The sequence below is a fragment of the Procambarus clarkii genome, chromosome 62, assembly GCF_040958095.1.
Source record: "Procambarus clarkii isolate CNS0578487 chromosome 62, FALCON_Pclarkii_2.0, whole genome shotgun sequence".
Classification (NCBI taxonomy): domain Eukaryota; kingdom Metazoa; phylum Arthropoda; class Malacostraca; order Decapoda; family Cambaridae; genus Procambarus; species Procambarus clarkii.
Window position 1 is genome coordinate 15,813,720 of NC_091211.1, and position 27,953 is coordinate 15,841,672.

Here is a 27,953-nt window from a genome sequence, read left to right on the forward strand (position 1 = left end):
TGCCTATTGGCATTGTGGGTCTTTAATTAATAAGGGGGCATTGAAGTTTGGGTAAATTATAATGGGATAGCATGTTCCTGCTTTACCTTGCTGCCAAATAAACAAAAAACAGATTCAATTCTATACGCACTCCTATCTGTAAGGGTAACAATTTCTATGGAAATCTGTCTACGTGAAGCTCAGCCCCAAGTGGCAGAATCTTCACAGGTTGAATAATTAGACTTCACTGTGCTACAAGTTTCAAGCTTTTTAACTTATTAAATTCACACCTTGTACGCAGAGCTTAGGGGTCTACAAATTGCAACACTTATTCCGTAAATTCAACTCTACTTTATAAATACTTGTATACAACAGTGTCGCACAATTGTGTTTTATGGGAGGGAGGGGGATTTTTTTTAACAATACCAGTCTTTAATCAAAATGGATAAATTATATATATCTTATTTGCCTCCATTAACGCTCCTCTAAGGTAGTTTGTTGCTACACATTCCAAGAGAGTAAAGTAGTAGATCGGCTGCGACCGTCTGGCAGCAGACATGCCAAATTTCTGGGTACACAAATATCCCAGTTACATCTGCAACCTAGACGAAGACTACATAATCGAACTGCTAATTCCATGCTAGATATTTAACCCAACATGGTATCCAAAGATATCTACCATATTGCAGAGGGCGAATCTTCTGCTACCATGTTGTACATAGGTATTAATGTTTTTTTTAATTGTTTTCATGTACTCCAGGCTGGGCTGGATTGTTGTGGATCAACGGACGAGTTCCCAAACTTGGCAGTTATATCGCCTTTCGTTTATTAAGATTCCAACATGAGATGGGATCAGTTTGGGGCTATACCGAGTACATTGCATCCGGGTCACAAGACCACTCAACAAAATCCTTGACGAGATATCACTCGCCCTGTATAAATGATCTCGAACAGTCATCCTCAGTAATATTTGGTTCAATTACGCCCAAATACCACCCCCTAGTTAAGTACCTACAAGTATGTCTAATGTGTCTTAAATGAACATTTGCAAGTTACAACTTGGCCTGCTCAACATATTATGTAGTATCACTAGAGAGCAAATTATGGGGTTATTAAACTAGTTTAATCAAGTAGTCATGGATATATTAAGACAATACCACTTGCCTTTCAAACAGTCTTGATCACTACAGATGTTACAAATTTTACACAAATGAAGTGAATTGCAATAGGTTATGCAAATGAAATTCAATATGCCTAGACCATACAACTCGTTCCATAAATCCAACTACATTTCCATCACTAGATAATGAACTGCAACTTAATTGCAGTGCAAAAAACTTATTTTAATAGTCCTGGGTTTACAAAGTCCTTTGGTCCATACATTTTTTTAGACACTGAAAAATAAAATCCTCTATACAATATAAATATCATAGGAAACATTTCCTAAAATGACAATGGAATATTTGGTTAAATCAAAATTGATAGCGACATGTGGGATATGACTGAATACCGACTTTAGGACTGAGGTTTACTAACAATGATGTCGTTGGCTTAAACACACTGCAGTCCTGTAGACAAGGAGGAATGGTGCAGTGTCCCCACACTGTAATGATGGGTGAGTCGAACTTAACCTACCCTTGACAACCGGGCCTGTCAAGTACTTAGTGGAAACGTGCGCAACCTCTAACTTCCTAGAAAGGGGATTGTGCAGCAGTAAGTGGTCACCTCCAGTCCAGACTTCAGTAAGCTGTAATAGATACCAACAGTGTCAATGATAATCTAAAAAAAAAACTAAAAAAACTCAAGAAGTATCCCTATCAGGGATACCGTACTACTCATAACTACTGAATAGAACACCTCACTTGCCAAACATGCCATGCTATCTTAAAAATTCACTTCAAAGACTACGTCAGAATGTTGGACGAGGGAAATTCTAATTTTGTGATACAGTATACTATGATCAAGAAGAAATATTTTAGATACATTTATTGTGAGAAACCTTGCCAAGTGAGGCCCCACCATCAGTTCAGTTACAAGATAACTTGGAAGAATGGATGACACTGGTTTCGGTGAAGAGTTGCTGAGACAGAGTTTAGGCAGCCACTTGGCAAGGCCCCAGTTGAAGAGCAGTAGGCAGGAGTTTGACTAGGGCAGCCGCGGCCAGTTCAGGGCACTAGGCATGGCCCCCATTATGCCTAGGCCACCAACAGCACCAGCTCCAGAGGCAGGTTGGTTGAACGTGGTAGCTCCGGCTTTCTGGACAGGTGGACGTTGGGGTCCATTAAACTGGTTCTGTGTAGTTGCTTGGCGGGTTGAAGCCTTCATAGACCCAGGACCCATGAGCGGAGGAGGACCATTCAGTCTGGTTTGGCCTGTACCCACCCCATTGGACACAGCACTGCTATTGCCTCCGCCTCTAAACTGGTTAAATCTTCCAAGCCCTTCAGACGTACCATAGCTGTTTCCATTGCTGTAGCCGTTCCTTCCTCCTCCACCACCACCACCACCACCCACACGGCCACGATCACGATCACGCCCAAAACCTCTTCTGTCATCATCACGGCCCCTCCAACGATTACGTCCTGTAAATTAAAATGAAAAACTATACTGAAACGTAACATGTGCAGTACAATGGACATGTACAATGCAGCACAAAGATTTGTTGAGGTTGTAGCCAATATCAAAGTTCATAAACCATCATTGAATTTTAATAAACAGGTGGGATGAGAAAAGACTGCTCTAAGGTATATGTAGGAATAAATTACAGCAGTGAGTAGTTTAGCTTCAGTAATGTCTGAAGAACTGTGATCTCTGTACTAAGTTACAATTATACACCTTGCCATTATTTTTTCCCATTTTAAATATTTTTGGAAGAAATTGTCAAAGAAGGCACCAAGCAGGGAAGGGCATGTAGCACCAACAAATGTGCGGGATAATCAGAGGGCGCTAAATGTCACTGAGGATGCCAATGAGAAACGCACAAGACGAATGATATCAAAAGTATCCAATTCACCAAGAATTCTATCGAGGGACAAGTGACCGCCAGGGACGGTCGGAAAGCAAGACACGCTCGTCCTGGAAGTAGAGACATCCAACAAGGATATGCGTAATGCATAAGAGGGACAATGCAGTTAGGACAATAAGGAGCAGGACGGTGCTCCATCCAGTGTCCATGAGTTAAGCGCGTATGGCCAATACGCAACCTTGCTAGAGCACTTTCCCCACCTCCGGTGACGGTAGTAGGATGGCCACAGGGCCACTATTCTTTAGAGTACGCAGTTTGTTACCAGTAACAGAAGACCAACAACCCTGCAAGGATGGAGGAATTAATAACTGGGTAAAAATCAGAATAAGGAATAACTTTACGGGAGACAACTGCGAATAGCTTCCCTAGTGGCAGCATCTGTATGCTCATTTAAAGACACCAATATGGCTTGGAACCCAGCAAAACTCATCTTAAATCTACTAGATAAGAAACAGCCATGTTGAATCTCTACTACCACCGTATGGACTGGATTAAAGAACTCCAGAGCCATGAGCACTGCAAGTCAACTACAGCCCCAAAGGAGGAGTGACAGCGAGAAAGCAGGAGACGAAGAGCAAAGAGAATAGCATAATGTTCTGCCGTGAACGTTCCATCACAATGGTTGTACAGTACTATTCAAATCACTTGTGTCTGTCCCATCTTGAGTACTGCTCAGTACTCACTCTCCCCTTCAGAGCAGGGGTGATTGCTGAAACGAGAGAAATAATATACACATGGAAAATACTGAAGGGCCAAGTACCAAATCTACGCAGTAAAATAACAACGTACTGGAGTGAACGATATGGAAGAAAATGCAGAATAGAACTACTGAAGAGCAGGAGTGCCATAGGCACAATCAGAGAACACTGTATAAACATCAGAGGTCCATGGTTGTTCAACGTCCTCCCAGCGAGCATAAGAAATATTGCCGGAACAACCGTGGACATCTTCAAGAGAAAACTAGATTCCATTAACAGCGCCAACCGAATATTCTCGGTCAGCGGGAAACTGCGCCAACCGAGAAAACCGATTTTTCGGTACCAATTCTAAATGTGTACGAGGTTGGTCCTTAGCTTTACGGGAGATGGAACAAGCGTGGATAGTCTCCTTAGCGGCAGCATCTGCATGCTTATTTAAGGACAATATGGCTGGGAACTCAGCAAAACTCGACTGTTTTAAATCTCCTGGAGATAAGAAACAGCCAATGTTAAATTCCAACTACAAGAGGATGGACTGGATTAATGAATTGTGCAAGACAGCAGTGTCCATGGTGATCCTGTAGGCAGAGGATGCCAGTTTCACCATGGCATTTCAAAAGGAGTCAAATGAAAGGCACCAGAGCAGAGGCATAACCCAGTATGGTGCAGAGCATCAAGATGGCCAAGAGTAGGAGAAGCAGACAAATAAGCAGGACAACCATAACTAAGGAGCCCGGTGCATGAGTATTTTCCAAAGTATGAAAAATGTTAAGACAAAATTCCAGTTATTTGGCGTCGTCATGAAAATTTCAGCAATATTTTGTTTTTATGTTTTTCTGTTCATAGCATTGTTCTTAATAAAAGCATTCAATTTGGAGGCAAGAGGTATGGGGCGACCAAGACAAACGAATGTCAAAGATAAACCCCAAAAGCTTGGCAGAATCTTGGTACAAAAGGGGATTGCCATAAAGTGACAAAGGGAGACATAACAGCCTGCTCCAGAGTAGTCATTGCACAAATTTTAGTTGTAGAAAGCCTAAGCCATGATTGGTGAAGATTACCACAATAAGGCCAAAAGAACAGCTGGGATAAAATATGGTATCGCCAGGTGATGTCATGCCTTTTCCAGGTCAAAAAGGACAGCAACAATGGAGGTCTTCACAACAAAGACTACCAATGTAGATCAAGTTCACAAGACATCAGTCATGCTGCGACACTTGCGAAAGCCATATTTAGGAGGTGGTGGTGTCAAAAACGAGAAGACATTGTCATGCAGTTTGCAGTCCCAACTCTCGAGGGCAATTGGTCAGAAGTTCTTATGAGGGCATCCCTAGAGACCATGGCTTCCTAATAGGAAGAACCAAGTGCCTCGAGCCAGTCCTCAGGGACTGACGACGACTCCCAGATATGGTTATAGATTCAGTAAATACTGAAATGCACATGGGAGAGTAGAGATGGCGAAGCATCTCAATGAATGTCATCGGGGCCTGCTACCATAGAACCGCAGTGGGTCAGGGCAAACTGTATATCCTTGCAAAAATCTGAGGGACAAGATTCAAGGGGCTTACAAATAAATAAGGATGGATAAAGATGAGAACTGGAGAGGTTGGAAATAGTAGTATGTAGGGTGAAGATTCCAGCCAGCCTTTGCAAACTGCCACCCATGGATAGTGAAGAGAAAAAGGTGAAATAGAGAGAACAAGTAGAGATCAAGACAGGAGAGGTTACGAGTGCAAGAGTTAACATGGTGTTTGTCAGAACAGTGCCCCAGAGGGTATGACAAGTTAAAATCACTCAAAAGGATCACAGGTTCAGGTAAGGAGTCTAACAGGCATTTTAAGATCAGAACAAGAAAGTGGAACATTTGGGGGAGAGAAATGGAACAGACTGTTTAACATTTACTCGCAAAGATATAGGCCACAGAACACAATGTGTAACAGAAAAAGTAAAGTGGCCGAATTGATATATCAAATCAAGAGCTCCAGCAAAAGCTGGAGGGGCGGAGAAGAGGAATAACCACAGAAGTGACCAGGACAAGCACCAAGCATCGGCTTGTTGACAAAGTGGTGAAAACTGCGTTATCAGAAGTTTGCATAAAATCCATGAATATTTCATTGAAGTAGGATCAGTGAAACCGGGGTTAAGGGGCCATGGGGAAAATCTAGCAAAGATGGAGTCAATGGAGCAGCAGGATGGACCAGAGGCAGATTGAGAGTCCGAAGTGGACATGCAAGACTGGTAAGCAGTCAAGTCAGGGGGGAGGGGCAAACAGTGGAGCGCACCTCAACAAGAGCAGCTTCAGAGGGAATTGAGGACTAAGAGAAACGGACAACAGACCTTAACAGACAACAAGAGAAGGATTGGGGCGAGAACTAAAAGAGGGCAAAGGAGACAGTAAAGAAAGGAAGGAAACAAGATGGAGAACTAGGAGGAAGTCCCTCTGGCTCCGAACATAAGAGAGCTGGTGAGGCGTAAGTGTCCAAGTCTAAGAGCTGGAAATCATTGCAAAACAAAGTGGGAGAGGGAGAGAAGTGGAATGCAATGAAAAGCATAAGATATGCCAGAGGAAGAGGGAAGATAGCATACTTGGCATCGAGCCTAAGGAAAAGATAAATGATCGCGATGTTCCAAATTGAAGATGGCTTCCTCAAATTCGTAATGTACACATGCGCGGGAGAAGATAGCATGGACATGACCATGACCTCAATTAAGGAGGCGTCTGGTTCGAAAAATGCAATAAATGAAAACTCGATTTCAATCAAACTTTTTTGACAAGTTCTATATGAAAAGTGTTTCATCTGGTCCAAGTTTCAGCATCGTAGCATAAATAGGAAGGGAGAAAAAAATATTGAAGTAGTTGTGAAAATTAAGCCAAAATGATCAAAATCGATTATCAAACAAAAGTGTCAACTGAAATCATAGCTATGACTCTTTGCTATCACAGTAGCATATATTAAACAAATATTATAATTAGTTTAATTGGAAAAAACTTGAAAAAAGTTCGGACGATTTGCATCAAACTTACACACCTGACTGCACGTAAGCCTATCTGTAAGGATGCCAATTTTGGAGAAAATTGGTCGATGTCAACCTCAGCCACAGATTTTAGAACCTTAGACTTTATTCATTTGTTTTTGTTTTCCAATTGACACAAAAGTTTACAAAACAGTTTCATTTTTTATTCAATTTACATGAAACTTACATAGTATATGTGGAGGGCATGTCTCTCTCTACATTTGCTAGAGAGCATTTTTCTCTAAGTTCATTTATTGATTTTATAATAGCAATAAACATGCCATATTTGCATAATTTTTGGGGGGAACTTTGAACATTTGTATTAACTAAAGATGTTTTGGAAATTCTGAAACTAGCAATCCTTTATTATATGCTAATGTGTCAGAAAAGTGTCACGGAATACTTATATCTGAAACGTGTGTTCTCAAGTGTAGACTTGAAAATGTGTAAAAAACGTTGAAAAAAAATCTCGCTTTCTATTTACACTGTAGTACTGAAACTTGGGACAATTTCAGCACTTTTCATATACAACTAGTCAAAAAATATTGGTTGACATTGAACAACTTTTCCTAAACCAACCAGTCATCCCCTTAAAGCAGTGGTCTTGGGAAGAACACTTAGAATGACCAGTCTCCACACAAGGGGCACACACCTCACTTGTGGATTTGAAAGGACTATGCCCAAATATCCAGCACCTATTGCAGAGGTGAGGATAGATGGGGAAGGGGATGTCCCTCCTCTCCTTTGCCCCAGCCGGGACACCCAACCATTCCCCAAGGGCAGCCTCTCCTGCGAGTGACTGGGAGATAGATCCCTACAGGTGTGTACCATAGCACATACAACAACACCCAGCCACCACAACAAATTGACACTTTGGAGGGAGTTGGAGTAGAAGAACTCCCAGAACCCCATCTAGGTACAAACCTTCCTCCAGGTAATCAGCAAATCCAGATAATGAAGCTTGTACTGTCAATTAGTTATTACTAAATATAGCAGCATCATGATATCTGAAGTTAAACCCTATCAATTCCCAAGAATTTTGTATATGGTGATCATGTCTCCCCAAGCTCTTATATTCTAGCAACATGAGGTGCAATTCATGCAGATTTCCTCTTAGTTTTATTTGCTAAACACTTCAAATGTCTGGAATGACCAACTTATTCAATACAATTATGATATTTGCTAAATCTATAAGCATATTGAATTACATACATTACAAATCTAAAACTAAACTATAGAATACCCCTTACCTTTGCCAAACCCACGTCCCATGTCCATGATCTCATAAAGCCGTGGGTTTACCACTTGATTTGCCTCCTTTAGCACTTCTATCAGATCTTTAGCCTGTTTGCCATTGTCCGCTGTTAAGAACGTGTATGCAGTACCAGTCTTGTCTGACCTGCCAGTTCGCCCAATGCGATGGACATAATCTTCAGAGCATGACGGGTAGTCATAGTTGATCACGAACTTGACATCATCCACATCTACAAATAAAAAGCAATTTTACAAAACCAATCAGGGTAAGTCAACAAACTAACAATAAGGTATAAGCAACAAAATAAGTAATTCAGGTATTTTATTAATCAACTTTAAATAACATTTTTAAAATGTTCCCTGGCCCACTTCACAAAACAGCAGTTATTCGCATGTACGGTAAGAAGACGGGTCAGGACAAAACTACAATTATAATATGAATATGAAATGGCCCATAAAAGGATGAATTCCAAGAAAAACAGATCGCATTTCTTTATTTTCATCATTAAACAAGCCTCTTGCACAACACCTGTGGCTGGATACACTCGAGCCCTCATTGGGTGCACACTCATGACAATTTCATTTATCGTTAAAATTAAAAATAGATCAAGAGCATTTGACTAGAACCTAGAAAGTACTGTGAGCATGCACCCCACATGCCCCCAGCAACCACTGCTTCCCGCAGAGATACCTACGTTCATGTGGCAGAGCGGGAGGGGCAGCGGCAAGTGGGGGCCGGGGTGGACCCTAAAGGATCATCATTCCCTGGGCTGAGGGCCCTGTGTTTGGGGGTCAGAGCTGCACAAGGGCCAGTTCAGGCCCCATGAACCACATGTTGGGCTTGTGGCTTGTCACGATGCTACAGTAGTGACTCAATTGACAGTTCCAGGATGGACACGCCAGGTGAGACCAGTGCGGCCTGCTGCAGACTAGAGTGGGTCGGAGGAGACCAACACAGGCTGCAGGCGACCGTAAACTTTGGTCATCGTTGACCTCTGCCACATCCTGAAGGTCAAGGTAACATAGCCATCTGTCTGGTGGCACCAGTGGACACCTGGCACCACTGCTCATTCATGCTCAGTGATGCACGAAGTCTCAAGAGGCACCGGAGCCTAATGCAACGAAACATCCTCCGTGCATTACCTCTGAGTGCCTCTGCAAAAGAGAAGACCAGACTGAATTAACAGTGGCTCCATGCAAGGGAACGGCTTCCTTAACCTCTGGAGGAACCCACAATTATCTAAGGGAGGCTTTTTTATATGTCAGTATAGTCAGCGATGTCACATACCCAATAATAAGCTAGCATATGACAGCCTTAGTTAAAGTAAACTTACATTAAACCTATTTAGAAAAAAATTCACTTTTATATCTTCTAAAATGTAGATCTAAACTGCATATCGTATTTACTGTCCTCAACACAGATAATACATCAACTCCCTAGCAAGGCTTCTTGATGTAAAATCACCATTTGGAGGAAGTCAGTTTTCCCATAATAATGTTTGTAAAATTTGTATAGCCAGTCCAGATCTTCCTTAGAGCCAATACATAAATATGGTCACAAATAAATGAAAATCTTTAAATAATTGAGTAATGATCTGAAGGAGCATTAATAAAGGCATCACAACATGTCTGGACAATGATGCATGCTTACACCTGCATCATGACCATCACTCCAGAACCTTAAGAAGCTATAGACAACCACAAGTGTGGAGCCTGTGTCTTCATCATACAGGTGGAAACCGTAGTCACTGTCAGCATGTGTGATCACCTGCAGTTATCGCTTCAAGCCAAACGCTTTTTCCCACTATATGAAACCACCTAATGTACAGTCTGGACTTTATCTCTCACCCTCCCTCGATAACCTACAAAGACCCTCCCACATCCCAAACAAAAGCTACAGCAAATTAATAATTCATACTTACCTAGCCCTCGTGCAGCAACATCTGTGGCTACCAAAATTGGAGCTCTTCCAGACCGAAATTCTGAAAATTTATATTTATTATATCATTAAGAGTCTTATTAATATTATAATGCAATACAATTTTATCAACATCTTAATATGTACCAATCTAGCATAACTCACCACTTAGAACCCAGTCTCTTTCCTGTTGAGATTTATCTCCATGAATACACATTGCTGGCCACCTGGATAATAAAAAAGTAAACAGTAAGATCGAAATACGCATACGAAATATAAATCTACTTATTGATAATAGTGTCCTTAAAATTAGAAGCTACAAATTACAGACCCAAGGGACACAACATGCTAAGAGTGACTGGTAATAATCTTGTGCATTTGCTGAGGGGACAAATTTAAATAGCTACTGTACTACTGAATATAACAAGACAAATTACCCTCTCCAGGTCAGATGGGCATTATTAAACCCGAGGCATCTAGTATGGTGCATACTAACATGCAGGATGCCTCTCTTATCTTACCCAGTACTCCTCAACCCACGAGTAACATCCTCCACCTTCCTCTTGGTTTCGATAAAGATTATAGTCTTGTATGCCCTCTCCTGCGCCATCTCATTGAGCAACTGGCGCAGCCTACAGAAAACAGGGAAAGGGGGACGTTAAGGAAATGCAACAAGCAGGCATCGCAGACTTTGCTAGGTTTTGGATACATTAGCCCTTTTTAAAGATTGCTCAAAATGAAAGGTGACCATAAGCTGCAGCAGCCAAAAATGCAAAGTCTGCTCTGTGTCCCAAAGGCCTGAGGTAGCTTCAGGTAGAAGAATGTCACCCAGATCCTTAGGATCTATCATAAAAGTGCACTTTCTTTACCCTTCGCGTCTCATTCGCCTGGTCAAATCGTCGACTTTTCTTTTTGTTTCAGCAAACACGATGATCTTGCTTTCCTTTTCTGCCATGATTTCTTCAAGTAGTTGCCGGAGTCTAAGGGGCAAGGCAAATCATAAAAACAGTATCTATGTTCTAAGATGATGCATATATACATTACAATATAACTAAAAGGCTGTCCCATTTCCAAATCTTTTGTTTTAAATACCTATCGATTAGTGTTTTTATTCGAATCACTTTCAACTACAAGCTTGCTTGCCTCTTGCAACATTAGGCAAGGTTTGCCAGCCAACCAGTTATTTTGCAGAAAATGCAACCTAAATGTGTGTTCCAAAAATGCAACTAATGTATTTGTCAAGGCTTTAACTAGCAGCAAAAGTGGGCATATTATGTAAACTTCTAGACTTGTATAAAAAAGTGGAATTTGGCATCCACAGATGATTTTGGCAAAGGTAAGGCAAGTCTAAAGGCAAGATCTAAAAATAAATAAATCAATGCAAAAGACAAACCAGAATGAAGTTAAGCACTTTGTATGTATTGGCTGTGGTTGGTACAAGCATACAAGATGAACCAAAGCTATGACAAGGTAGTTGATCCAAGAAATATTACAAAGCCACTCTCAGTCAGCACGATTGAAAAGGTATCCAGAATCAGACCAAACTTGAGATTGTATGAGGCGGCACATCTTACCCATGGTGGGTGAACAAAGGACTCGACATTTGACACTTTGTACCTCGTTAACACTACTATTAGGGTATATAGAAAACCTGAATGTATGTTTTCGGAAAGTACACTATCGAAACGAATCTGACATTTGTCAAAGCAGGACAGCATTTATATTACATTTATAATTCATATATGCATCAATACATATACGTAAATGCATGTGTATAATTTATAAATATATTACATACAAACACACATACAGTATATAAATTATACTTATGATTATGTACAGTATATAGTTTGTTTATACCAACTGAGTCACAAGCATTCATGATATTTTAAATAATAAATTCATTAATGTATATAAGCAATTATGACAAGTTGAATGTAACCAAATATGTAGTTCATTTTTAAAACGGTAATTCACTCACTTGGTATCCTTTTCCATTTCTTGACAAACATCAACAATTTGGAGGATATTATGGTTGGCAGCTAGGGAAAGTGATCCAACATTCAGCTGTATGTAATCTTTCAAGAAGTCCTCCGCTAGATTCCTCACCTCCTTTGGCCAAGTTGCCGACCACATGAGTGTTTGCCTATCCGGCTAAGTACACAAAAAAAAAAAAAAAATGTCTTGTGCATTAAAAGATTTAACCAAAATTTTAAGCAGTTCCCATTAAATATGAATTAATTTAAGCAGTACTGTACTGAAAAAATTTGTCTTAGACTCACCCGAATCTGGTCTACAATTTTCCTTATCTGTGGCTCGAAACCCATGTCCAGCATGCGGTCAGCCTCATCTAATACTAAATATGTTGTGCGCCGCAGATTTGTTTTTCCAGCTTCAAGGAAGTCAATAAGACGTCCAGGGGTAGCAATACAAATCTAAAAAATAAAAAAACAAGTGTGTAAATAACGCTAGCAAGCAGGTTTTGCCACCACGCCTGTCATGTCTCATATTTAGCGATTGAAATTTACATGAAATTGAAATAAGTTTATTGAGGTAAAATACACACAAAGGGATGAGGTAGCTCAAGCTATTCTCACCCCGTTCAGTACAATGTGTTAGTACATACATAGACACACATCACAAACAATAAACCTGTTACCAAACATTCTGAGAGATAAACATGTACATTTCCTCCTTCACAAGTGGTATGGTATCAGACGTACACAAATACTTTTATGACCTAGTTATACGGATAATTCAACAAAATATTACAGTCTTGGTGCAAAATTCTTATATCTCTCAAGAATATCATCAACCTTTCCTTTGTGACACATCCAGGCTATTTGCTCAGGAACAGTCCTTATCTCAGTGTTTCTATATACATTAATCAACGGACAATCAAGAACATAATGGGCAAGGGTGTGAGACCTTAACATACCACATAGTTTACACTTCGTGTCATTATCATGAACGCCTATCCCATATTCCCAGTAATATTTGTACCCAAGCCTGAGCCGCATGTACACAGAGTCACTCCAAGCATTTCTCCTTTTACCATAAGTGAAAAGGGTGTTTTGACTCACATACATGTAGTGTTGCATGGTTAGACTTCTCTCATACATTATCTCTCTCCTCTCCACTCCCGCCTGTGCCTGAATATTTCTGATTTTGCTTCTTATTTGTCTCATTGTGAATTCACATTCAATGTCAATTTGTGGTTTTGATGTGGCACGTTTGGCCAAGTCATCCGCCACCTCGTTGAGCACTATTCCAACATGAGATGGAATCCACATGAATTTCACACTATGACCTTTCAGCTGTATCTCAGCTATTCTTCTCTTACAATCCTCAACTATAGACATGAAGACTGGGTTTCGACTGTTTAAGGACTCCAGTGCTCCTCGGCTATCGACAAATACAAAAACATTTTTGTCGTCATGACGTACTTCCTCCAAACACGCCAGAATGGCCTGCAGTTCAGCTTGTGTGGATGATATATAATTACTAAGCCGGAGTTCAATTTTCCTGTCCACAGTCCCAAACTCCGTATATTCCCTTATTAGGACACCACACCCTGCCCTGCCATCCTCCACCACCGACCCGTCGCAATATACATGTAAACTGTTGCCTCTTGGTAACCGGGATATCATGCTTCCATACATACACCGTAATTGTCCCGGTTCATGATGAATCTTTTTCACATTGAGGGGTACAATTTCGACGTCTATTTTCTGTACTTTCCAGGGAGCAGACATATTACCCTGTCGAGAGGGTTTACAGCAGTCAAGTACATCGTATTCCCTGAGGTCATGAGCTAATCCCCTCGTGTAGCGTGTCTCCCTCAGTTTCCTGGAAGTGTGTACGTCACTCAAGCAGGTCTGAACACTCTCAAACAGCTTATCCCCTCCTTTTCTCCGCATGAAACGAATAGCTACTCTAGTGTTAATGTCACGGACTATCACACACACTGTAAATTTAATTCCATTCTCATTATTTCAATCATTGCATTTCTTTGACATCCAAGAATAATCCTCATAGCCTCGTTCTGTATCAGCTCTATTTTTTGAATTCTGCCTTGGCCTGTGTAAGACAAAACGGGTGCTGCGTAGTCTATCAGGGACCGAACAGTGCTTATGTATAACATCCGTAAGATAGGTACCCCAACACCTTTACCAGAAAAAGCTAGTGCTTTTAGAGGATGCAGACGGGCTTTACATAAGGTGCTGATATGATTTATTTCAGCATTCTTACTCTCACATGTGTATCCAACATACATGCCCAGATACTTGTACTTCTGAACACGGCTCAGTTCCACACCATTTAGAGTGTTATATTTCTTCGTTTCCTATACTCATATTTGGTTTTATCTGCATTTATAACTAAGCCTAACTTGTGACAGGTTGTACCAAGTATGTTAAGAGCAGTTTGAATTTTGTTCCCGGAAGTGCCTTGTATAAGAATGTCATCAGCATATATGATCGTCGTGACCCCTGGAGGATACATTTCTGATGCTAATTTGTTCATTAATACATTGAATAAGGTGGGACTTAATACTCCCCCTTGTGGGGTACCTAACTGAAACCTCCGTTCCTCAGACATGCATCCCTGATAATACACCTGACCTTTTCTGCCTTGTAGATAATCCCTTATCCAGTGTAACAATCTCCCTGTTATTCCCAGATTGGCTAATTCGTATAAGATTACTTCCCCATTGGCTTTATCAAATGCTCCTTGTAGATAACAAAAACTCTACAATTGTCATCCATATTAGACAAACACTTTAAGAGACAATCCGCAGTACTTTTGCCTTTGATAAAACCAAAGAGATTACTGGACATGTTATCACCTACAAGGTAGAGCAGCCTATTTAACAAAATCCCTTCCATCATTTTACAAAAGCAGGATATTAAGGAGACAGGTCTGTAGCCACCGTTTGACTTAGGGATAGGAATGATGACTGCCTCTTTCCATTTTCTTGGTAACTTTCCCTCTCTATAACTCATATTAAACAAATCAAGTAAGGGACTAGGTTTCATACCGGCTAAATAATTAAGAATGTCATACGTTACTCCATCTTTCCCAGGAGCAGTAGAGCTGCCACTTTTTATAGCATCCAGTAGCTCATCGTGAGTTATCTCAGTGCACGCTATAGATCTTGTATTTAAGGCACATAAAGTTACTCCATTTCTAATATTTTCCCATGACTCAATGGTGATTCTCGTGTCTGCAGGTAAGGACTCCATACCAGCAGCACTAGCCCAATTATCTACTAACTCATTAGCAACCTTCCCTGGATCTGAGTGAGCAATGAATTTGGTCTTACAACCCCTGACTTTATTTACTGCTCTCCATATGTCTTTAAGGTTCTTAGTATTACCAATGGACTGAGCAAAGTCTTGCCAGTATCTGTCCCGCGCCTCCTTCCTCACCTGACTGCATTCCCTAGCCACTTCCAACATTGTATTTTTCTTCATCCCTCATTCCATTTTTAATATGAAATTGTTGCTATTACAGAAGAGGACTAAGATATTGCAAGGAGGGCCAGAGAACAAGAAAATCATTACAGGAAGATGCCAGACTCCTAACTAGCACAAAATTACAAATAAAAATGGAATTCAACCAATTCTATAAATTCATAAAAAACAAATGATGAGATCCAGAGTACAAATGCACATACTGAAAAAGAAATGTGTTAAACACTAAACAGTTTCAAAGCATTAGTGCAAGATGAATTCAACAAACTAGTTAATATAAATGTTCCGAGTTAGAAAAATGGCTCTGGGGAGCAAGACAGCAGTTGGGCCAGGAGTTTCCACGAGTTTTATGGGAATGCACATTAAGCGAGTGCCCCTACTACAAATTCTTCCAAATAGGAACTATACTTGTGTATGGAAAAAGGTATGGAATATACCAGCCATAGAATTAGTTTGGAGCAAAGGAGGAATCCCAATCATATGTGGCATTCTTCCAAGAAAGGGAGTTGGAAATGAATGGTTGTCAAAGACAGTGTCAATTGCCGGCTGGAAAAATATTGCAAATCAAATGCAATATCTTTCATAGATAACAATAACTTGTGTATGGAAATATTTTTGAAAAAAGGCAAATCAATATTATGTGAGAAAGCTGTATGAACACACAAGCCATAGATCACTAAGAACTATTTGACCCGGCCAGGATTTGAACCCATGCCATCTAAATGTACGCAGTACTGGTAATCACCGTACTGTACAATGTACAACATATCAACATGCAATGAGAATCATTGGTATAGTGGTCATGGTACCATACATGTTTAGGGGTGATTAACAGGAATCTACAAAATCAACAAATTACACAAATCACAAACAAATGTAAACAGATTTATAAAGTTTGAAAAAATTTATAAGGGAAAAGGCTGTGGACTAAACTCGTTAATTCCAAAGTGCTATATGAAGGATTACTGAACAGTTAGCATAGCTCATCCAGTACTTATACTTTGATAACGATATGGTTTCTGAAACCATTTTCTCCTGCTTGTATGACCCTTCCCCATGAATTAATAAATGTAAAATTTATAAAACTATTTACTTAGTTACTTTCCTAATGAGGCACATTTTATCTCTGCATTCTCTTACTCCCAGTTAGGAACTCCTCTTGTAGAGCATTTATTCCAAGTTTCAAATGTAGATATGACAGAGCCCAGTAGGCTCAGAAATAAATATAAATAAATACAATTATATATTATTTTTTTCCCCCAAACATTGGCAGTATTAAGCTACTAATTTGATAACTTTAAAAGAAAGTTATAAAAAGAATATATCAATAAATCCCAGACCTAGTCTTGGGAACAAAGTCAATTTAAGGATTTGTTTTTAGAAAATTCAGCTTTTACACAACTACAACACATAATATGAAGCAAATATATTTGGATATTTAAAAAACCTACCTCAACCCCTCTTTCAAGATCACGAATTTGTGGTCCCTTGGGTGCACCTCCAAATACACATGTGGACCGGATCTTTGAGGATGCCCCATAGTCCTGTGCAACTGTTAGTATCTGCTGGGCAAGTTCTCTGGTGGGGGCTAGGATGAGTGCAATCGGACCATCGCCTCGCTCCAAATATGGTTGGTTGTTTATATGCACAATTGCTGGCAGGATGTATCCTAACGTTTTGCCAGAACCAGTCTGAAATTACAAAGTTGTGTATGAACACAGGCCAAAGTTTTACATGAAAATATATATTCTATAGTTTTGCATGATAAAACTATTAGTAAAATAGAAATACTCACCTTGGCAATACCAACAAAGTCCCTTCCCTGCAGTGAAATAGGCCATCCTTGACCTTGAATTGGTGTTGGTTGTTCATAGCCCTGTCTTTTGATCTCTGCCATAACATAGTCCGGGAAATTATAATCACTAAAGTACTGGATGGGATTTGGGATGTTCTTACCACGAAGAGTAATTTCTTTCTCATTCCTGTGAAAGACAGCCAGTTGAAAGAATAAATTTTAATTAGAAGATATCAAATGAGATTTATGTAGATTACTTGCAGGAAAGTAGCAAGCACTACTATCAATGAAAATGTAATTCTGAAAAATAGCAAAACATATAGGTGAATTCATAATACAATATTTATACAAAATGGTACAGCCCTAATTATTCAGACCAATTTGTATCTTAGTCATTTAACTTGTATGTGTGATGTAACTGGGGCTAGATAATGTGCAATGTGTCCTTGTGAACACTGCAATTGACCTCAATGTAACAATTGCAGTCGTTCAGGGAAATTAAAGCATCGCAATATTGAAGCTTCATGGATTTACTTATTACTGGCTCCGGTATGTTAAGTAGACTGCCTAGGTTTGATTGACACTTCTGATTAGGATTTTTTTTTTGTGATTTTGTAATCGAGATAACGTGCTAGTGTGAAGGAGCAACATGCACCACTTTACAAACAGGCCTTATTCGTCAAAACTTTCACCTTAACCTTACAATGTTCCAACAGCTTTGTAAGAATACCTTGCTGTGCACAAAATGTCATGTGCGATTTGTTAACTACTTTGTCAGCTGCACCGCAATTTAGTTCAGAGGAACCTCGGCACTCGAATGCTGTACTGTGCTGAGTAGGCGACCATTTGCCAATGTAAAATTTTAAAATTACGCTAATGTAAACGCATTAAGGACACTTCAGATTCCCCAGTGCACCTGGAGCATATCTGGAAAGAATTCTGCCTGATTTAAAGTTCTTACAAAATTTATAATATATAAATTTTGATAATGAAGTTATCAGATTGCAATTTTTTTTATTTCACTTCCTTTACCACCTATACGATTCAGATATTGAAATACATTAAAATCACTTGGAAAATTAAATTTGCATAGTACATGTTGCAGAGCAAGGCTAACCAAGAGGCTTATTATGCATGTGGCAGGGGGGAATGTTCTCAGTATAGAACGTGTTTAAAGGCAAAGATTTAAGATGGCTAAACTAGTTTGGCCAATGACATGTTAACATGAAACACAAAAATTGGCAGACACCAAACAAGCCATTTTAGTAAATTTGCAGCACCCACATTAAGTCATTGTAATAATACAATCATGTAAGGAATTATGAATACCTTACGTACCACATGTGTCTAATCCTGGAGTATCCAGATCCAGAATGTAGTACTTACCTAGTTAAACACAAGACAAAGTTAAAGATTCAGAGGTGTGCCACCAGACTAGTACCAGAGAAGAGACGTAAGAGTTACTGGGAAACGGCTATGGGAATTAAACCTCACGACCCTCAAGACGAGTCTGGGGAGACATGATCGCACAAAATTCTGACGGGGAACTGACAGAATGGACAAACCATTTAGCTTTGGCCGAACATGCTCAAGGGGGGGACATAAGGAAACTTGATTCTCAAGTAAGCCACAGAAACAGTAGAATTTTTTCAGTTAGGATAGTTTACAAATGGAATGCATTAGGCAGTGATGTGGAGGAGGCTGACTCCACACAGTTTCAAATGTAGATACAAGAGCCTAATAGGCCCAGGAACCTGTAGTCTACTGACAGTTCTGATGTAGGACCGAAGAGCTCAACCCCCACAGCCACAACTAGGCAAGTACAATACTTTCCTTGTCATTTTCAGACTATTAAATTATTTCATCCTTATCTCCCTATCTGCATTTGGCAAAGTTACAACTGAGTTTCCTAGGAGGGGGACTATATCTGAATGACCAGGCCAAATTACTATACTAAATGCCCAATTTACCAGGCCAAATTACTGTACTAAATGCCAAATTTACTATCGTTATGCAGTAGAGGCACAAGATTTCATTTAATGTTGCCTAGTTAAAATTATTTTGAAATTTACAAATTTAAATGTAATTTGTGACACGTTTAATATTAATATATAACAATGCTGAATATTTTTTGGAAAAATTATTTTGAATTCGGCAAATGACTTTTTTGAGTACTGTATTGCACAATTAATACCAAAATCTAATTTTAATGTTTAGCCAAATGTACTTGCCTATATTTTTCAACTTCATAAGGTGGACGATTTAGTACTGTCGGTGTAGGTTGATAGAAGTTCTTCTCAAAGGGAGTCAGTCTGGACAGGTCCCACTTTGGCTTCCGAAGGCGCTCGCCTGGCTGCCTTCCTTTCAGTGACTGCCGTCCACCACCAGCTGCATTCCACCCACCACGTGAACCCCAGTCATCCCTACCACGTCGACGATCACGGTCACGCGAGCGAGAACGAGAACGGGAGCGAGACCTAGAAGGGGACCTTGGGATTAACTATATATAAATGAACCTGAAAAAGAAAGCACGAATTATGTTGAGCAGCTTCATCCACTTCACAAAGTCATCCAGAGTTCCTTGCAATGAGGGGTATCATCCTAAGTAGATTCTTTCCACTGCAGGCATCTAAAACAACTTAAAGTGCCAGCAATAAAACACCTGGCTTAAGGACACATTTTCGAAAATTAAGTTATTAAATTTCAATTAAATTTTGTTGACATTAGAACTGCAAAGTTCTCTTAGACAATTTTCAGTCGCATAAGATGCTATTAACTATTAACAAAAAAATTGAATGAAACAGCACATTAAAAAATAAATTATATATTTATATATTTATATCTAATGCACATAGCTATAGTAATGGCACCTAATCTTTAATGTACCTTACTGATTTCAATTCTACTGTATTAGTTGTTGTCAATCTGTAGTCAATCTAGTTGTAGTATAAATTATGCCCCCCCCCAATCATGCCAAGTTTTAAGTTCTCTGGGGATGACTATTGAACACTTGTTGCATATTATTGCGAAGTGGCATGTGTTGTCCCTTAACCACTGCACTGCGCAACGCGCCTCGAGGCGCTTGTTGGGTGGTGCGCAAGGCACCTCAGGGCGCTCGTAGGTACTGTACAGCAAGGTACTGTATAGCGTATCATTCAAACTCGCGTGGCTACACGGGGTTCACATCAGCTTCCTCAGGGCTCTCCTAAACACACTTTTTTATCCTGGGTAACATTTCCGGGTGTGAAGGCCTAAGTACCGAGTGAGCAACCAAGGCTGGCGCACGCAGCATGAGCTAACAGCATTGCTGTTCACCTCGTTACCATAGTATCGCCTAAACACGTCCAAATATATATGTATCTGGTATTATTTAATCATGACAGTATTACAGAAGGGCCTGGCAGACTGTACAATGTTCAGATATTATTGAATCAGATGCTGTTGATGAAAGATGTTCACAATGCTAGCCACAGCACACTGCCATTATTTTGTCCATCTAAAATTCTTCAAACGACTTATGTTCCTTTACAAAATAAACATGTGGAAAATTATTCATTTACATAATTTAGTGATCAGGATTCTGATAATAGCAGGATTGTGGTGAGAATCAGCAATGTGCGTAGTATGGTGGGAGGAGAATTGTTGGCAAGGGAGGGAGATAGCGTTGTCTGCTGGCTGGGGTCAACATGTTATTGTCTGGAATCACCATACCAGCTTGGTGGTTTGCTATGATAAATACAAATGTAGTTACTTATAATGTGTGTATATAGTGTAATAACAGCATTTTGCTGTTATTTTGTTTTGCTGTTATTAGCGACGGAAGGAAGTTGGAAGGAGCCATTTTGGTGAGGGAGTGAATGAGGCTGCTGGCAGCTGTGTGACTTGTGCAGTGGCTACTATGCTGTTTGGACACCATACCAGCTTAGTTGTAGAGTTAGTGAATAAACATGTAGATACTTGTATATATGTGTTCCGTATAGTGTAACACCACCACAAACAGTATGTCTGGGAGGAATGTTAGTGTCTGGCCTTGAACCGGTGGGAGAGGCAGCCGTCAGCTGTGTGGGGCGATCACTCTTATTGCCTGAACTCGCCATACCAGCTTAGTTGTACAATTATGGTAAACAATGGTGAGGAGGAATGTTGGTGAGCGGGTGTTGAACGAGGGAGTGAATCGGCAGTCTGCTGGCTGCTGTGTCGTGGCCACTCACCATACCAACTTACTGGTGTGTTATGGTGAACACGTATGTAGACAGGTATGTACAATGTGTATATAGTGTAATAATGGCAAAACACGGTTTGAGTGATTGTAGAATATATATTATATCACACATATGAGCCCCACAATTTTGAGCATATAGATGTTCCACATATTGAACTACTGTATATAAACTCCACAAATTACAAACTTTTGAATAATATTACATCGCAAAAAAAAAAAACCATTGTGAAACATTATATTCCCAGCAATTGCCGCACCGCAGGGTTTCGGGGTCTAGTGACCTCCATCGCTCAGCGCCCATAATTTGCTCAACTTTCCAGCTCCATCATGGCTAAAGTATGTCACTTTTTTTTTTTTTTTTTTAGTTTCCCGTGATCAGAGAGTGCATTTCAGCAAGATAAAATCATTTATAAGAATTTATTTTTGGCACACCACGGGTTTGTCATTTTAATGCAGAGCAGTGCAGTGGTTAAGGAAAGTAGATCTTACCTCTAGTTTGTTAAATGTAACAAAGTCTCCTGCCTATATGGCGGTAACATGAGATCGAGGAGGTAAAGTATCTGTTGTACAGTACTTGGGGGGTTTAGGGTTAGTAAATTATATTAAGGTAATTTAAAGCTGGAGTTTCCATCACATTTACTGTATTGGGGTTTAGGCGATCAACACTAGATGACATACCATATTTGGTATTACTTTTCTTTAGTTGGGAATTTTTTCCCTGGGGTCAGGACTTACCTAACCCCATTGGGTGGAACTCTCTTACCTTTATTTTTACCCCTACAGATCACCCACATTTATAACATATCACTGCCATATAATTGCAACTCACTCTAATATATATTGTTCCAGCAAGATAGTATTCTTGCCTACAAAGCAGAATTATTCTTAATCCACTCCAATATGCAATACAAGCATAGTATTTACAATAACTGTTCATGAAAATCAATACTGGTAAATATAATTGTGACAATTGTGCAACATGATGCACCAGTCATTTTGGATGTGTTGGGCATGCTTATATTACCTTTAACCTTGTTAATATTGGGGATAAAAATAAAGAGCACACCATGGTGTTGCCAGAAGCAAACATTTTTCTCAATGTTTTTAAAGTTTTGATTTTTATCGAATATTTTTTAAATTATGCGCCCTTAAGGAAATGTACTCTAAACAAACCAATGTAAATGAAATACCATATTTCCTCAGAATCCAATTTTAATTTGCATAAATGAACACTGGAATTAATTGAAAGCCATTTTACAGAAAAAATGTATAGCAAAATACAAATCCCAAGTGGAGAGAAAATAAAAGATTAATAAAATAGTGCAAAAATATAATTCAGCCCATAAATCTTGCCATTTAAATTAATTCTCTTGCCTAAACTTGCTTATTGGCCATTAAATATTAAAATCAAGTTGCATTATAGAACAAACTAAGGTTAAAGAGCCTAGGTTCAAACAATGATTACCAGTATAATATAATGCTGTACAGTGGAACCTCGACTTATGAATGCTTCTCTTTACAAATTTTTTGGGTTATGAGCTCAAATTCTTCATAAAATTTGAATCGGTTTACGAGCTTTGTCTCAATTTGCGAACTTGTTGATACACGTATGGGTCAACCACGGTATCACTGTACATTAAAGAATAGCTGAAGTCAAATTTTGTGGGTAAGCAAGTGTTTTCCTAACATTGTTAGCTAGTTCACAAACAGTTTAACATTTCATTCTTTCTACGAACTATGAATTATGCTGCAGCAGAAATTTTATATGAAAACATCTGACATCAGTCTAGCAAACTTGGTGATCTTGTTCTGTACACATAGTTATTAACACTTTCACGTCCCGGGCGTGCGCTCTGCACGCTTGCACGAACTCAAGTTTTGCACCTTAATTCTTGTACGTCATTCATTTTGGTATCATTGTGTTCGCAATAGAATTCCCTACAGGTGTATATGTATATAAGGTCCAAAAGCCAAGCGTGCCTCCCCACAGCAAAGCCTAAATTTGGCAAGTTACCCATGAGCACACAAAATCAGTAAAATGAGTATACTCGTTTCAGTTTTCTCACCTTAATTCTCAAGCTACGTGGCTCGTTTTGGTATTACCATGTTCACAATTAAATTCCATGCAGGTGTTGTACTGTATATGCATATATTGTCCAAAAGCCAAGATTGACTCCATTTAGCATAGCCTAAAGTTACCAGTGAATGAACAATTTGCACATCAGTGAAATGTGTACACTCGTTCAGTTTGATAACATCAATTTTTGTGTTACGTCTCATTTTGATATCAAATTGTTCGCAATAAAAAGGTGCGTATTTTAAAACTAGTCTCATAATAGAGCAATAAATGGAATTTTAACATTTTAATTTTTGACGCTCATCATAAAATTATTTTTATCTTTCCAGTGTTCTGATGTGTTTCGTGTTACATCTTTCATTTTGGTATTAAATTGTGCGCACTAAAGGCGCCCATTTTGTAACTACAGTATCCCGAAGTCGATCAGACAAATGAATTTTATACAAATATTTTTTTATCTGACTCACATGCCCAATGCTCGGACTCAAGAGAAAAAAATTGAACTCAAGTTGCGTTCGAAGAGTATTAGTGTTAATTACCCTTACCAGTACCTAGATTATGGTACCTTTATAAGTGACATTGTGTGGTGTTTGAGAAAAATAAAAGGATACTGTATAAATTGGCTGGTGGGAGCCAATTTGAGTTGTGTGAGGCAATCTGCAACTCCTAATCATGCACAGCTTTTGCCTGGTACAATATGCTCTTCGGCTGCAGGTCCAAGAAACTCGCCAATTGGATAATGCAATATGCCATGGCATACTATACCTAAAACAGCACATTTAATACAAAGGCACATTTTTATTATGTGCAAAATGCGGGGAGGGCCTCTCCCACACAACCCTGCACGGGCCCTCTCTCAACACCGCACAAGCCCCCCCCCCCCCAACACCGCACAAGCCCCCCCCCCCAACACCGCACGGGCCCCCCCACCACAACACCGCACAGGGCCCTCCCCCCACACCACCACATGGCCCCCTACAACACATCAGTGGCCTATTCGAGGCTGGCTAACATTAGAACTGCTTTCAGAAATCTGTGCAAGGAATCCTTCAGAACCTTGTATACCACACATGCAAGGCCAATCCTGGCATATGCAGCCCCAGCATGGAGCCTGTACCTTGTCAAGCACAAGACGAAGCTGGAAAAAGTTGAGGTATGCCACTAGGCTAGTTCGAGAACTAAGAGGTATGAGTTATGAGGAAAGGTTGCGCGAACTGCACCTAACGTCGCTGGAAAACAAGAGCTCAGGGAAACATGATCACCACATACAAAATTCTCAAGAATTGACAGGGTAAACAAGGATGGATTATTTAACACGGGTAGTACACACCCAAGGGGACACTCTTAATTCTGTGGCGCGGGTTCAATTCCCACACCAGGCAGAAACAAATGGGCAAAGTGTCTTTCACCCTGAATGCCCCTGTTACCTAGCAGTCAATAGGTACCTTGGAGTTAGTCAGCTGTCACAGGCTGCTTCCTGGGGTGTGTGTGGTGTGGAGAAAAAAAGTTGTTAGTAAACATTTGATTAACAGTTGAGAGGCGGGCCGAAAGAGCAAAGCTTAACCCCCGCAAACACAACTAGGTGAAGACAGGTGGAAGCCATGTACCCACATGAGCCACAGACATTAGAAAGAACAATAAGTAGTTAGTAAATGGAATGCACTAGGAAGTGATGTGGCAGAGGCCGACTCCATACACAGTTTCAAATGTAGATATAAGAGCCCAATAGGCTCAGGAATCTATACACCAGTTGATTGACGGTTGAGAGGCGGGACCAAAGAGCCAGAGCTCAACCACAGCAAGCACAACTAGGTGAGCACATGGCCCCCTCCCCCCTCCGGCACCACATGGGCCACCCCTGACAACCCCCAGCACCACAAGCAGCCCCCCACGGCACCACACGCAGCCCCCCACGGCACCACACGCAGGCCCCCCCATGGCACCACACTGCACCACACGCAGCCCCCCCCACAGCACCACACGCGGGCCCCCACACTGCACCCCACACACGGCCCCCCCACACGGCACCACACACGGGCCCCCCCCCCCGCACGGCACCACACACGCCCCCCCCCACGGCACCACACACGGGCCCCCCCGCACGGCACCACACACGGGGCACCCCCGCACGGCACCACCACACGGGCTCCCCCCCCCACGGCACCACCACACGGGCTCCCCCCCCCCCACGGCACCACCACACGGGCTCCCCCCCCCACGGCACCACCACACGGGCTCCCCCCCCCACGGCACCACCACACGGGCCCCCCCCCACGGCACCACCACACGGGGGCCCCCCACACGGCACCACCACACGGGCCCCCCCCCCCCACGGCACCACCACACGGGGGGCCCCCCCACGCCACCACACGGAGCCCCCCCACACGGCACCACCACACGGGCCCCCCACACGGCACCACCACACGGGCCCCCCACACGGGCCCCCCACACGGCACCACCACACGGGCCCCCCACACGGCACCACCACACGGGCCCCCCACACGGCACCACCACACGGGCCCCCCACACGGGCCCCCACACGGCACCACCACACGGCACCACCACACGGCACCACCACACGGGCCCCCACACGGCACCACCACACGGGCCCCCACACGGCACCACCACACGGGCCCCCACACAGCACGGGCCCCCACACGGGCGCCCACACAGCACCACCACACGGGCCCCCACACACCACCACCACACGGGCCCCCACACACCACCACCACACGGGCCCCCACACACCACCACCACACGGGCCCCCACACACCACCACCACACGGGCCCCCACACACCACCACCACACGGGCCCCCACACACCACCACCACACGGGCCCCCACACACCACCACCACACGGGCCCCCACACACCACCACCACACGGGCCCCCACACACCACCACCACACGGGCCCCCACACACCACCACCACACGGGCCCCCACACACCACCACCACACGGGCCCCCACACGGCACCACCACACGGGCCCCCACACAGCACCACCACATGGGCCCCCACACGGGCCCCCACACACCACCACCACACGGGCCCCCACACACCACCACCACACGGGCCCCCACACAGCACCACCACACGGGCCCCCACACACCACCACCACACGGGCCCCCACACAGCACCACCACACGGGCCCCCACACAGCACCACCACACGGGCCCCCACACACCACCACCACACGGGCCCCCACACAGCACCACCACACGGGCCCCCACACAGCACCACCACACGGGCCCCCACACGGGCCCCACACCACCAGACAGCTGGCGCACCACCGTGCGCATTACCACTCGCCACAAAATCGAACAAAGCCACAAGATGGCCACAATAGAGATCTGAATTAGGCGTTTTTAGCAAGAAAATTAATATTGAAAAATTTGGCTATCATGCTTTTGGCAATGATGCAACTAGCAAGACGTATTCCAGTTACCCACAGCCGCTACTAATCTGTTAAATAGTCGGGACAATGATGTACAGGTATATAGAACACAAAATGGCGTCAGGCCGCGGTGAATGAACTATCAGGGAAGCATCTTAAAACAGCATCAAACCCCCAACCATTTGCCGGGCAGAAGCACCGAACATAAAGTGAGGGCCAACACAGTCCACAACCCCTACACACGCCACACACCGGCCACAGATGATAAATCGATGCTGCACACACCTCTCGCCATATTGGAAAACCTTCGCAATGCTTAACACTATTTACTCACCTGCGATTTCTGTATGACGACATGACGGCGTTTCTCTGTTCTTATCAAGACTAAACTTTTAAATATTACTATAATAGGAGCAGATGTTGGCTCCCGCGGGCTTGAAGATGGAATGTGAAGGAGGCGTGGAGATGGTGCACGCGCCCGCTGAGGACCCGGGTGGAAAGGCCGTGTGCGGGGCGGCGGGCCGGTCACCCTCCCCGCCATGCTGCCACATCCACCCCGCTTAATAATTCTCCCTCTTTAATGCTCTATATGACTCTTTTACTCAATATTTTTACTTTCTTTTAACGTAATATGACTTATTACTATGGTTTATTCTATATATATGACCTATTTTTATTAGAAAATGGAAATAAATAATAATAAAAAGGAATTACGCGCTTGGCATTCGCGGACAAAATAAGTGAGTAACAGCAAGCGTTTGGCCCTTTCAGCCTTTGTTTATATATTTTATTTCCCTATTTCAAGGCTTAAAAAAGTGTAATGCTCTTTTATTATTATATTTGTGTAAATATTGCACAATTACACTAGTACGGTGTATAGCTAGACATTAATTAACTTGAATAAAGTGAGTCATCGATTTTTTACTTTTTTTTATCAAGCTTAGGTACACAGCAGCGTGCTGATGCTGCTACCATATTCCATATTTACCTGAATTTACCTCAGGACCATCATATCTAGTGACTTGGACAGAAAAAACAAGACAGCAGGTTGTCAAATGTCCCCACATTATTCTCGAGGATTTTATCAGTTGATTTTTTTTC

General features: G+C 41.8%; 1 protein-coding gene across 11 annotated transcripts; it reads right to left on the reverse strand.

Annotated features, from left to right (window-relative positions):
• Positions 1-1,100: 1,100 nt before the first annotated feature.
• LOC123766409 (probable ATP-dependent RNA helicase DDX17) lies at positions 1,101-27,364 on the reverse strand. Of its 11 annotated transcripts, none has more exons than XR_011223510.1 (13): positions 27,187-27,362; positions 19,390-19,581; positions 17,159-17,345; positions 16,815-17,054; positions 12,172-12,324; positions 11,871-12,043; positions 10,759-10,869; positions 10,055-10,116; positions 9,894-9,953; positions 8,667-9,126; positions 7,968-8,201; positions 2,433-2,561; positions 1,101-1,726 (listed from the first exon to the last, which is right to left on the reverse strand). XR_011223510.1 is itself a non-coding variant. In XM_069308180.1 (12 exons), the coding sequence occupies exons 1-12, from the start codon at positions 27,207-27,209 to the stop codon at positions 1,719-1,721; spliced, it is 1,572 nt and encodes a 523-aa protein (XP_069164281.1). In that variant the 5' UTR covers positions 27,210-27,362; the 3' UTR covers positions 1,101-1,718. The 11 variants fall into 11 exon arrangements, 8 of the variants coding, with proteins under 8 accessions (XP_069164281.1, XP_069164279.1, XP_069164280.1 ...); XR_011223509.1 differs by having other exon boundaries at positions 19,390-19,635; XM_069308180.1 differs by lacking the exons at positions 8,667-9,126; positions 10,759-10,869 and adding an exon at positions 10,411-10,521.
• Positions 27,365-27,953: the final 589 nt, after the last annotated feature.

Coding starts and splice junctions, on each gene's coding strand:
- LOC123766409 (XM_045755483.2), bottom strand. CDS start 27,209: ATGTCGTCATACAGAAATCGCAG. Junction 10,522..11,870: donor GAAATGGAAAAGGATACCAA/GTGAGTGAATTA, acceptor TGTTTTCTGTAG/GCTGCGCCAGTTGCTCAATG. Junction 9,954..10,054: donor AAGAGACTGGGTTCTAAGTG/GTGAGTTATGCT, acceptor ATAAATTTTCAG/AATTTCGGTCTGGAAGAGCT.